The sequence below is a fragment of the Borostomias antarcticus genome (assembly GCF_949987555.1).
Source record: "Borostomias antarcticus genome assembly, chromosome: 18".
NCBI classification, from domain to species: domain Eukaryota; kingdom Metazoa; phylum Chordata; class Actinopteri; order Stomiiformes; family Stomiidae; genus Borostomias; species Borostomias antarcticus.
Window position 1 is genome coordinate 12259117 of NC_140251.1, and position 13378 is coordinate 12272494.

General features: G+C 44.3%; 1 protein-coding gene across 2 annotated transcripts in view; it reads right to left on the minus strand.

Annotated features, from left to right (window-relative positions):
* Positions 1–1297: 1297 nt before the first annotated feature.
* Positions 1298–13378, minus strand: part of sf3b3 (splicing factor 3b, subunit 3) — a 30676-nt gene continuing 18595 nt past the window's right edge. For both annotated transcript variants that reach the window (XM_084452952.1, XM_084452953.1), the window contains exons 23-27: positions 4566–4778; positions 4144–4242; positions 3368–3511; positions 2470–2574; positions 1298–2235 (exon numbers count right to left, since the gene is read on the minus strand). In XM_084452952.1, coding sequence (XP_084309078.1) covers positions 2095–2235; positions 2470–2574; positions 3368–3511; positions 4144–4242; positions 4566–4778 — 702 coding nt within the window. In that variant the 3' untranslated portion in view covers positions 1298–2094. The remainder of the gene's footprint in view (positions 2236–2469; positions 2575–3367; positions 3512–4143; positions 4243–4565; positions 4779–13378) is intronic.

The window sequence follows — 13378 nt, forward strand, 5'->3', positions numbered from 1 at the left end:
ACTTATGATGCGATGCGCCAAGAACTTCTCCTGGAATAGGCTACTTTGTTTGGTACGTCCATGTTTTATTCTAATTTGTAGCGACTGGTGAGACTAGGCTGCTCGGTACGGCATTGTGTGACAGGATACCAGCGGGCTGTAGACCGGAAACCAAGCAAATAGAAACCAGGCTCCCCCCCCCGAAGAGAGCCTGGTGATGCAAGGCTAAAGGAGCGCTGACAGTCCCTCCAAGAGGAACGTCCCTATTGGCGCCACCGTCAGCGGGTCCCCCTCCCAAGCGGGTGATCCGGGTTCTAATCCCACCCTGAGCATGCCAAAATAGATGGGTTACATGTGCACCGTGGGACACACTCAGGCCAAACATTCAGTTTATCTGACCTGGTAACAAAACCTGGAACAGGACTGAGGTGTCTCAGGAACACGCACACAAATTCTGTTGAATCCCAATCAACCACTCGCCACGACATTCACTGATATTCTAGTCACATCCAGGGGGAAGCAGCAAACACACAGCAAATCTCACTGGACATCCTGGAAGACCATGGGCAGCCCCTCACACACAGGCACACATAGGGGAAGCTGACCCCTGGCCACTGAAGGACAGAATGGCTTATCTAATTGAAATGGTTAAAGGGTTGTTCCATTCAAAATACCTATTGTAGCATAAGGAAACTATCAGATTTCTAGGAGAATAAACGCCTGTCAAAGTTCACTGGGAGGCGTGCACACTTCGGGAGAAAGAACTGGGTAACCGGAGAAATGGACGAGGAAATAATGAGGTAAGATATTGACGCAGCACAACATGCCAGCTTACCAAAGGCCCTCCTGCAGTCAGTGAGGAATGCAGTATTTTGTCACGCGTAAACAGGCATTTCGGATGTGCCGAGCCTCAGCAGCTATTGTCCTTCCTTCTCTGGAAGTTGCATGAGGGCCAGGGCCCTGTTCGAACACACCTGTCATCTCTCCCCTACGTTATTAATGAAAGTATTGTTGAAACAATGCACTGCTTTCCCTAACTAGGTCAGCTTACATTAACAATGGCCATCAAGGACAGAAGGATCTACTTGTTTTTTCCTAACGGGGCCCCAGTCAGATTAACTCCTCAGCTCCCCAACATATGTATTATAAAGCTAAGGATTCGTATTTGCATTCTACTTTTACAGCTGGGCATATTCACACAGACACGCTGCTGTAACCTCACTTGACATCAGTTAGCCTGAGGGGACAGACACTGCTACCGCTGACCGCTCCATTGCCCCTCCCACATCAGTGAAACAGTTACACAGACACAAAGCAGTACAAGGTAAAAAACAAGAACTTTATTTACAAAACAGCCCACCCCTCTTTTCCAATGACATGTGGAATTCTATTGGTCTGTCCCTGTGTGTGTATGAGGGGGGGGGTTATGTATTTGTATTTTGAGTACAGAACAGAGCCACAAGGCCTACTACACTCCACCCTCGGCTGGTAGGCTACACCCCACAGTACACACCATAGACTTAGCACTGTCTGTCTGTTTCCTGACACAAATGGACACTATCAAATTTACTCAAAGCCTGTCAGTAACAGGTGCTGGGGGCCACAAAATCATTACCAACCAAATGATAAGAGAAAACAGTGTCTATTTTGTGACACTAAGTGACACTGCGTTACAAATACTGAAGAAAAAACAAACATTTCAATAAAGAGATCAATTACAACAAATTACACAATGTGAGCCGAGTTGAGTCAGCCTGCAGCTTGGCTAGGACCTGCTCTTACACGTTTTAAAACCCGTTCTGTAACTCCCCTCTACATCTCACCTCAGATTCTTTCTATGCATGTGAGTGCATACGTGACAAGTACTGCATGTCCTCGTAGTGGAGACGTTTTAAAGAGAGGGCCACAACCTCTCTAAAAGCCCACAGATGGTGATGAGATAGGAAGTCAGAGACAGGAAGTCACATCAGAGTCAGAACTTTTGAGGTCGACAGCTCTCCTCTCACCACCACCTCATGCTAACCAGAGGGAGGTATGAATGTTTCCACAGAAAATTAGTGTGTGTGTGTACGTGTGTGTGACACATGAGCATGTTTATGTATGTCTGGCAGAGGCCTAGAAGGCGTAGCGAGTTCGGATGTCCTCCAGCTTCTTAGAGACCTCCGGGGGGGTTCTGTCCAGTTCCTCAGCCACACTCTTCTGCTTGTGTGGATCCATAGAGTTAAACTGCTCACACAGGTCTCCATCGATCACATTCTACACACAGAGGAGAGAGAGAGAGAGTTGGACTGAGTCCCTTTTGGTCACACATCAAAAATCAGTCAAGTGTAAAAAAAACAATCGAAATACAGACATACAGAGACTCCTTCCTTTCTCGTATGATGATGACCTCCTTCCAATGGCGGCAGGTCATGAGAAGCCACAGCACGGAACAGATCCAATTTAAGAGCACATTTCTATTGGTCAGTACTCAGTAGTAGTAGTACACACCTTGACGGGGAAGTAGTAGGAGCGGAAGCTGAGGTGGTCTCGGCCGCACAGCGGGGGGAACTCAGAGCGCATGTGCATCTCCAGGTGCTGGAAGAAGTCATGGTCCTGGGAACAGTAGAACACACAAGGTTAATAACACCCGTCTGCAGCTCTGGTCAATGCAGCTATATTCACTGCCAAGACCGTTCATGAATATGATACTGTGTGTAGGCATGTTACAGTATAGCTTGGTTTGAAAATGTCATGGTTCCAAAACCACTCATGTTCTGTTCTGACGGTATGTGCCGACAGTATGCATTCCATAACGGAACTTCGAGTTCCCAGTAACTTACCGCCCCCCAAAAAAACGTGGTGCAGCATTTTGTGTCTAGTTGAATATACCCAGGGTTCAACCCGTCACCTGTGTATCATATGGAGGTGAACCTCAACCCCCCCATTGTCTTGCGTCGTGAGAGAAGCCCCAGTTTGTTCATATAAATCATCATTTATATTTTATTTCTTTTGCATTGATGATTACATACTAGTAGCACATCAAACCATTAACCGTAGTGTAAGCTGTACTGAATATCAAATGGCAACATTAGTAGTGACAGCATAATGCCCATCCCCATACTGTTAAGTATACCTAACATACCTACTGTTAGCCTCCATAGCCTGACAACCTACATTATATCACAATACGTCACACGTGCGGTGTTGGGCCCTCACAAATGTTCTATATGTTAGTTAAAACATAAAATACCACATTTTGTTCAATGGCAGAACATGTTAAGAGGTGAAGCAGTGATGCTGTGAAACTGTGGTATTTTTGCCTAAGGTTATCATACCGTCAAAATCATACCGGCCCATGCCTAGTGTGTGCATGTGTGTCTATGTGCATGTGTGTGTGTGTGTGTACCTCGTGGGAGGTGAAGGGCACCAGGATGCCGATGCCTCCTGACAGTGTGGTGTAGACGAGGGACTCGGAGCCCCCTGGGATCAGGGTGGTTTTTTGCAGGGACAGGACCGTCTCTCCTATGTGGTAGTTCATTATCACCTCCGCCTGAGAGGAGGACGACAGGAGAGAGGGTCAAAAAGAGGCAAGGTGGACTTGAGAGGAAAAACACAGACAGCCACGCACGGCACACCACCCAAAAATACATCCGAAAATTCTCTTTTAACACACAGGCACGCACAAAAACTGCTTACATGTACCCTTTTTACACAAAGGCAATTAGGCAGAGGGAGGAAAGTCCACATGCGGGACTTTCCATTGTCGTGTAAACCTAAACGTCTAGAAGCCCGTTAACCATGGAGCCGTAAACAGGAGGCCGGTGCCAGAGCTTGCTTGCCTGGGGAGGCTTAGACTGGCAGCCAGCCTGGGTCCATGAGAAAAGACCACCACGCCACAAATACATATACACACCGACAGACACACATACACATACTGACAGACAGTGGCATGTACTAACAGTGCACCACACACAACACACACAATACTCAAGAGGCCGACACTACCACTACCAAGAGGCCGACACTACCACAGACCACTGGAGAAGCTTCTGTCTCTCTCTGGTCTAAGGTGTTTTCATGGGAGAAGACTGTGTGAGAGGGTGTGAGAGAGAGAGCGGGGGGGGGGGGAGAGAGTGAAAGCAAGAAAGAGGAGTAGAGAATGGCTTTGAATAGAACCAGTACCTTCTGGGAGGCTCCGTTCAGCAGACCCCTATCCCACAATGCCTTGTTCCCGGTGGGGTCCTCGTCCACATCGTCACTGGTGTTGGGGGGCAGGCGCACCTGGTGGGAGGGAGAGGGGGGTCAGCTTCCCAAATAAAGACAGTGTTGAGGTGGATATTAACCTATACACCAAACACACGTACAATGCTGATGTTGAGGTGGATATTAACCTATACACCAAACACACGTACAATGCTGATGTTGAGGTGGATATTGACCTATACATCAAACACACGTACCATGCTGATGTTGAGGTGGATATTAATCTATACATCAAACACACGTACAATGCTGATGTTGAGGTGGATATTAATCTATACATCAAACACACGTACAATGCTGATGTTGAGGTGGATATTAACCTATACATCAAACACACGTACAATGCTGATGTTGCCAAACTTGTCGGCAGAGGCCATGGTGTCGTAGTCCAGCAGGCAGGCGGTAGTGACCCAGCGAGGGTGCGTGTCGTCGGCGAAGATGATCAGCTGGTTCTCATTGCGTTTGTAGCGGATCCAGAAGAGACTTTCCTGGACGTCCGTCACAATGACACGCTGGCCGATGGTGTGGATGCCCGTCACCAGGTTTGGCACGTGCTGCACAGGACACAAGGGACAGGACGAGTTCAAAATGCTGCTTAGAGGAACACGCACACGATGAGGAAGCCACTTCCACCTGGTCTCCTCCTTTAGAAACCATCGATCTTCATCAATCTACAGTATACCCTCAAGATAATTACTTATCCATCAACCCGCTGCAACGCAGTTGTGTAACTTAACATCTTAAAGGACAATGCTCGTTTTTGACAACCTGGACCTTATTTACGACATATTATAAGACGTTTGACTCACCGAGATCACTTTGGTGTAGTTCGGAAGCCTGTAGAAGAAATGTAAAATCCAGCGCGAGCCAGTATATCCATGTAATGGCGGTGATCGGGGCAACGAGAATGCAACTTCTAAAAATCTATTTTCTGCCGCGAAAAGGTTGTTTTCATCAATCCGTCTGGATGAATCGCTAGTTGTGCTTACATAGAGAGCATAGGCCTGTTGTGGTATTTCCCATGCCTCTGTAATATGATCTTTAGAAACGTCGTTAGACACGAAATAGCTTCCTGACTTGCTCCAGCACGCATGCGCACAGCGTGCTGGAGCAAATGAGGAAGCTATTTCGTTTCGAAAGACGTTTCTAAAGATCATGGCATGTGAAAACCACAACAGTTATGCTCTATGTAAGCACAACTAACGATTCATCCAGACAGATTGATGAAAACAACCGTTTCGCGGCAGAAAATAGATTTTTAGAAGCTGCATTCCCGTTGCCCCGATCACCGCCATTACATGGATATACTGGCTCGCGCTGGATTTTACATTTCTTCTACAGGCCTCCGAACTACACCAAAGTGATCTCGGTGAGTCAAACGTCTTATAATATGTCGTAAATAAGGTCCAGGTTGTCAAAAACGAGCATTGTCCTTTAAGATGACTGTCACATGCATATTAATTGCTTTATCCGAAACGGAACCACTTGACACATCTATAAGTATCCTCAGTGCTCCTTAGAGTAACAAAATAGCTGTACCACAAGATTAAAGCCGGTGATAAACTTGCTTTTAACGTACAGTACCACGCGTCTCCTGCGTTCATTTGGAGCGTCGGCTGCGGTTGAATGTGCAGGTACGCAGTAATTAACGCAATAATTAACGTGCTGCAAAAACTACGCCTATGCGTTGCTAAACAGCAAATATACCACAGCCTTAAGTAACTTTTTATTGTTTGAATTTTCAAAGGGAGGTTTCACGTCCTCTGCGGAAGGCACGTCTTGGTGAATAAGGATATTCGCCTTATTCACCTCAGCTGCCATATTGGTCAGTTTGACGTAATGAGGGGTGCGGATGCGGAAGTGCCCGTTGCCTTCAATGTTAAAAGTTCGCTGTAAAAACACCACTTCAAGAACCAAAATAGTCAAAATAACAGGCTGAATACACTATCGGGGTTACAAACTCATCATTACCAGACTCCGATTGTTTTTCACTGCTGTTGTTTTCGCGTTTGGAAATACATCGTCATCGAGTGAATGCAGCTGACGGCTAACTATGGGTCATTCACCTCCATGTATTTCCAAACACGAAAACAACGCCAGTGAAAAACAATAAACAAGCAGAGTATATTATGTCACAAGAATATGTATTATTTTCTATGAAATATCTGAGTATTTTGATGTGTTGCCCTATGCAAGTACCTCCCCCTACACAGGTGGAGATGATTATCAGCAGTATAAAAAGAGGCTGTTACCACCATACATGTATGCTCTGATGAAGACAGTTTGCTAAAACGAGTAAGCCCACCAATAAAAATTGACAATTTAGTTGTCTTGCATCGTGAATTTTCTTTTGGAGTGCCGCTTTTTCCACATTATTGGTGTTCTTTTCTGCTTCATTATAGCTGAGCTAATTAGCCATCAGAGGAAGCACATCTGCTCTTCATTTCCAAAATACATTTCTGTCAGAGGTAGGTTGCTGCATTTTTATTTCCGAGCACTCTAAAGTCCTCCGTTGACCCCCATAAATTCTGAACGGTCCGTAAAAGGTATGAAATGTATTTATTGGTGAAATGGAAGTCAGCACTATATTGACATTTGTAGCAGATTATGGACATGACAAATATTCTACAGACCATATTGTGAGACCATCTCACGGACAGGAATGGTGATTTCTGATAAAGATCTGGCAGGCCCGCGACATCCTGCTCTGGCTTATCCAATGACTAATCAATGGGGTCAGTTAGGGAGGAATGCTTTTTTTGGCTCCGCCCAGCGACCGCTGGCGGAGGGTAGATTTTCGGTCATGTGTGTTATTTCGTTAGTTCGTGTGGAGCAGAGCAGACACTTTAATTTTATAATTGTATATATAATTGCTTATTATTTTACAAAGTAGAGATTGTTTTCATTTAATGAATAAAATAAAATATGTAATTTATTTAGTTTAGTGGACATTCTTGCTCCGCCTCTGCAGACAGCAAACACTGATCAGTAGGCTACACCTGACATTGTATTATTCCATTAGCCTACTTTTCCTGATGTTTGAGGTTTTTGCCATGGTATCGTTTCAGTATCAATATCGAGATACCTTTAGCAGGTATCGTATCGAATGTATAATTTTGGTATCGTGACAACACTAGTCAGAAGAAGCAGCAAACATGTCGGACGACAATGAGAAGATTCATGCTGCACCTCCACAATTCAAAACGCACATCTGGAAGAAATTTGGCTTTCAGAACTCGCCAGGTAAAACAAATTTCAATAAATCGTCATATCGAATTGCAATATTACAGAATCGCAATTGCCACAAAAATCGCAATATAAATCGAATCGGCACCTAAGTATAGGGATAAAATCGAATCGGGAGGTCCCTGCCAATTCCCGTCCCTAATTTCAATTGGATTACAATGGACATGGTTTGATTTGTTTCGTTTGGATTAAAATTTGATTAATTGGACAAAGGACAAGCTAGTCTGCAAGATACAAGCACTACAGGGACTACAACCAAGACATTCCGCCTGCCTACCTGCAATGGACAAGAGGTAGGTGTTGTGCTACCAACAGTATATGGCCATTGTAAAGTTGTGTACACACATGACTGCAAATCCAATGCATTGGTTGGTTTCAACTTGTATTATGAACTGTTTTATGAGCTGTGGGGTGGTATGTCTATGAAGGTAGGCCTATTGTTTTGAATGATCATGGATTCTGATAGGGGTAGAGAATCAAGGTTCTTTTGGTAGTTAGCCCGCAGTGCCTGACACGCAGCCCAATGTTGACGCGGACAAGGATGAAATGGAAAATCCCTCTGTCCAAAAACGTGAGATTAAATGAACACAAAAGGCCTTGTTGGATAAACTGGACAAACTGCAAAAGGCTAGGAAGTCCAAACTAAACAAAGCGTCAAACCTACAAAGGACAATTCAGGACCTTATACAGGATAGAGAATATGAAACCGAGGTGCGGTGTACGTTTCGGAAGTACACAAATATGTGTGACGAGGCAAACGAAGTACACCTCCTGAAGAAAAGGAGAAACATGAAATTTGGCTTAAAGCAAAAATGTTGACTGTCAATTATTTTAATGATGAGGTGGAATAAGTAGTTGTCCAATGCAGACATTTCAAAGCCTGATGAAAATGTTAAAAATGACGATGGGGATGAGAATGTCAAACCCAGTGACAGCATTTCCAATGTTGAAACAAAGGTTTCTGTTGAGAGATCCGGAAAAGTCACGCCAGTTCAAAAAGCGGCAAATCCAGCAAATCCTCTACTGCGTCAGCACGCATCCTGGCAGCGGCAGAGAGAGCTGCACTCATAACTCGCGCAGCAGCTTTAAAGGAGAAGCACGCTCTGGAGGAGGAAGCTGAGCTGCTCAGAAGGAGAAAGGAAAGACTGGAGCTTGATACAGAGATGGCAGCTGCTGCTAAATTGGCAGTATTAACAGCCTCCAGTCACCAATCTTTTTCAAACGCACCATTAGATGGAATGGAGTCATACTTTGAAAAAGGAGAAAGGTTACAAGAAACCTCTACCACTCTCAACCCACTTGCTCAAGTATACCGACCAACACCTGTGGACTAAACCAGCAGCCACTTGTACAACCAGCACATGTACAGCAACCACCTATGCAACAAAGACAATAACCTGAGTATAGGAATGCAACACAAGGTAGCAGTCAACTAAACAGAACAAGGCTGCATATAAACCCATGGAGCAAACCCTTCTTCGACCCTCATGTCCAGCTAACAAATATCAAGCAAGGTCAACTATCTCCCCAAGGTCATGATGTATCGCCAGTTCTCTGCACCTTAATGCAACAGCAAAATGAAATAACAGCTTTGTTAATGGAACAACAAAACGCGCACTTGCTACCATCAAGGGAAATCCCGTGTTTTGACAGAGACCCTCTGCAGTAAAGAACATTTCTCAGAGCCTTCGAACACTGTGTGAGAGACCGAGGAGATTGTTTGTACTTCCTAGACAAGTACATGTTTGTACTTCCTAGACAAGTACACAAAGGGTCAGCCAATAGAGCTAGTGTGTAGCTGTTAGCACATGGAAGAAGACAGAGGCTATGATATGGCTAAGGGTCTATTACTGGAACACTTTGGAAACAAGCATAAGATCACTGTAGCGTATATGGAGAAAGTCATCAGCTGGCCAGTAGTGAAGCCTGAGGATGTGAAATCTCTTCAAGCTTATGCATTATTTTTGCGCGAGTGTTGTAATGCAATCGAGGACATACATTACCTAAGAGAATTGGATATGCCAACAAAATAACAGTGATTCTTAAGATACCATATAAGCTAAGAGAAAAATGGAGAAGCTCTGCATGTGAGATACTTGAAAGATCCAAAAGCAGAGCGCAGTTCCAAGATGTGATCACATTCACCGAGAGGCAAGTCAAAATAGTGTCTGACCCCATCTTTGGTGACATTCAGAATGCACAGCTGGGCACAATATGCAAACCTGTGAACAGGATGAAATTATAATCTTAACCCAGATTCAAAGGAGACAGTTTTGCAACTACTGTTGCCACTGTTGAAACCCCTATATTGATAGAATCCAGACAGCCCAAGCAGGTTCAACTGCCAAGTAGTTCTGGTTCATCTGCCAACAACACCAGCATTTGCCTGTGTTGCTCTCGAGGTCACACACTGGAGCAGTGTCCTCAATCGGAGGGGAAGTCACACAGGGACAAGACGTCCTTCATAAAAGAGAAAGGAATCTGTTTTGGCTGCCTTCACACTGGGCATATGAGCAAGGATGGTGAAAAGTGCTTAACTTGCAAGGTTTGCAGTCAAACCCATCCTAGCATTCTTCACATTCCCCAAAAGAAGAGAGCAGTGAACACAGACCCAAAACAGCCAAATAAATCCTCAGCGGGTAATGCTGTCATCTCTTTGCAAACATGTGGTCAGACAGGGACCGGGAACAGCAACAGGATTTTATCCATCCTACCTGTGCGGGTGAAGTCTAATAAGGGAGACAAGGTCATACAAGCGTATGCATTCTTAGATCCAGGTAGCACAGACACCTTTTGTTCATTAAACCTGATGAGGAAGCTGAATATGAATGGAAGAAAAACCCAAATCATGTTACTGACCATGGGCCCAAAAGCATCTGTTCCCAGCTACATGTTGTCAGGTTTGGAAATTTCAGGTCTCACTGGAAAACAGTTCTACGGGCTACCAAAGGTCTACACCCAGAAGAGGATGTCTGTGAAAACAAACATCAAAAAAGAGGAGTTGACTAAGTTGTCATACCTGGATGGTGTTAGTATTCCTCACATTCAAGCGGAGGTTGAGTTGTTGATAGGTACCAACGCTTCCAAATTTCTGGGAAGTGGTCAACAGTCATGGAAACTAACCCTACACCATTAGCACCCTATTGGGTGGGTTATTAATGGGCCCCTTCATGGATGCAGTAACAAGTGGTGAGAATGGTAACCCCACTCCAACTGTTAACAGGATATTCATAGAAACTCTGGGGGAATTACTGAACAATCAATACAACCATTATTTTAATGAAAAAACATAAGACAAAGAAGAGATGTCAAGAGAAGATATGAAGTTAATGGAAATCATGAAAGATTCAGTCAAGCTTCAAAATGGACATTATAGTTTGAATCTTCCCTTTAAGAAAGGAGGTGTCTCTGCCAAACAATCGGTGTGTTGCCCGGCAGCGCATTATTGGATTGAAAAGGAGGTTTGTGAGAAATGAGAAGTTTCACCAGGAATAGACCAACTTTCTCAGTGATGTCATCAGTAAGGGGCATGTTGAACAAGTACCTGAACATCAAGTGGAACGAACTGATGGGAAGGTATGGTACATTCCACACCATGGAGTGTACCATCCTAAGAAAGGAACTCTTCGTGTTGTATTTAACTGTGGAGCTGAATTTAGAGGGAAATCTCTAAACTTTTACAAGGCCCTTACCTCACCAGTTCTTTGTTAGGAGTCCTCACAAGATTTAGACAAGAGCCTGTGGTAGTGATGGCTGATATTCAATCCATGTTCCATCAAGTCAAGGTGGCACAGGAAGACAGGGATTTTCTTCGGTTCGTGTGGTGGCCTGATTGTGATGTAAAGCAAGAACCTGTGGAATATAGGATGACCACACAACTGTTTGGGGCAGTATCTTCACCCAGTTGTGCTTGTTTTGCCCTCCGGAAGACTGCAGAAGATAACCAGGACAGTTTCCCAGTAATTGACACAGTCAATAGAAACTTTTACATGGACAACTGTCTTAAAGTTTGTCGTCTGAGGAGAAAGCTGTCGACATGGTCAAGAATTTGACAGCAGTTTGTCATAAGGGAAGCTTCCATTTGAAAAAGTGGATAAGTAACAGTAAAAGAGCACGGATCAAAGAATCTGAATGAGCTGGATTTGGACAGAGAACTGCCAATGGAGAAAGCCCTTGGCCTTTGTTGGTGTGTCAAGACCGACACTTATGTTCAAGACGGCGCTTAAGAAATAGCCCCATACTAGACGTGGGATTCCATCTGTAGGCTGCTCAGTTTATGATCCTTTAGGATTTCTTGCACCACTCACATTTCCAGTGAAAATGGATATGGCACATTGACATATCTTAGGGTATGGAACAATAGCAACAGGATCCATGTTTCTTTCTTGCAAGGCAAAGCCAGGGTAACCCCACTAAAGCAAGTGACAATTCCTCGGTTAGAACTCACTGCTGCTCTTCTTCTTCTGCGCAGATTAGTTTCTCATTTGCAGTCTGACAATGGAACTAACTCCATTGGTGCTGAAAGGGAGCTGAGGGAAGCCCTTGCTGCTTTGAATCACAACAAAATACAAGGAGCCCTTCTGCAGGAAGGAATAAAGTGGAGCTTCAACCCACAAACAGCTTCTCATCATGGGGGTGTATGGGAGCGCACCTCTATATCAAGGAGGTGGAAACAGGTGCAGTACATCTCTGACATCTTTTTTGGAAATGTTGGCTAAGAGAGTACTTACCTTTGCTACAGGAGCGTCAAAGGTGGAGTAAAGAGAGAGTTGTTTCTTGAGACATTGTACTTGTTGCAGATCCTACAGCTCCATGTGGTTCCTGGTTACTCTGAAGAGTTCTAGAGACCTATCCGGATAGGAAAGGATTGGTGTGTTTGGCTCGGGTGCAGACCAAGACCAGCACACTGGATAGGGCAGTGACCAAACTTTGTCTTCTTCAAGGAGATGCAACATAAGTTGTTATTGGACAGGCAGTTATGTGACCCACAAGGGATTTTTTTAATTTTATTTTTTCAATAAATTTATTGGCTCCATTATGTAAATGGTTATTGAATTGTTTATGCCCTCCTGCCATTAACAATTAGGGGCCGGTGTGTTAGAGCCATAATGTAATTTTTTGATTGTTCTTAAAATAGGATGTGTACATGCAGTTCACCTATTGAGCCCAAGGTGGAGCATTGGGGCATATAGTTGGCTCCAGGGTAATGAGCCACAGGTGTGTGTGAATGGAGGAGGCCATACATTTTTTGACCGTGACCATGAGCAGAGGCGTCATGCCTATAGAACTTGAGGGGGCACGTGCCCCCTCAGATTTGGGGGTGTTATTATTATTATTTTTTTTTTACATTTCTGTTATTGTTTGTTTACCATTACATTTTATAATGCGGAGCTATGATTATTTTCTCTACTGAGCTGAATGTATTATTTTAATTATGTCATAGACCACCTCGAAAAGCCACCATAACCACTTTCAAAAAGCCAAACACCCTCTTTCCCGGTGGATTTGGTTTCTTCCAAATTAACACTGGACCTGGAAGCCCCCCCTCGTCTCAGATAAACACGTTTTCATGGTCTGCTTGCATACATTTAGATTAAGGTTGTCCTTAACTGATGAACAGGTCCTCCAAATATTAGGTATATCAGATCCAATATACTTCATACTTCAGTATACAGTAGGCTATATCATTCGGACCAATGCAAAGTGTGTAAGTTTAATTTCACACCGCTTGAGTGGCAACTGGTAGTGTGCCGTGTCCTGATTTTCAACTGCAAAAATGCACAAAAAAACACTAATTTCGCGCACGCTAATAACACCTCGCTATCTCGTGCCCCCTCGTTTTTTGGGGTTGCATGACGCCCCTGACCGTGAGAACGTGATGTAGCGTGATATAGCGGGACTGGCGTGT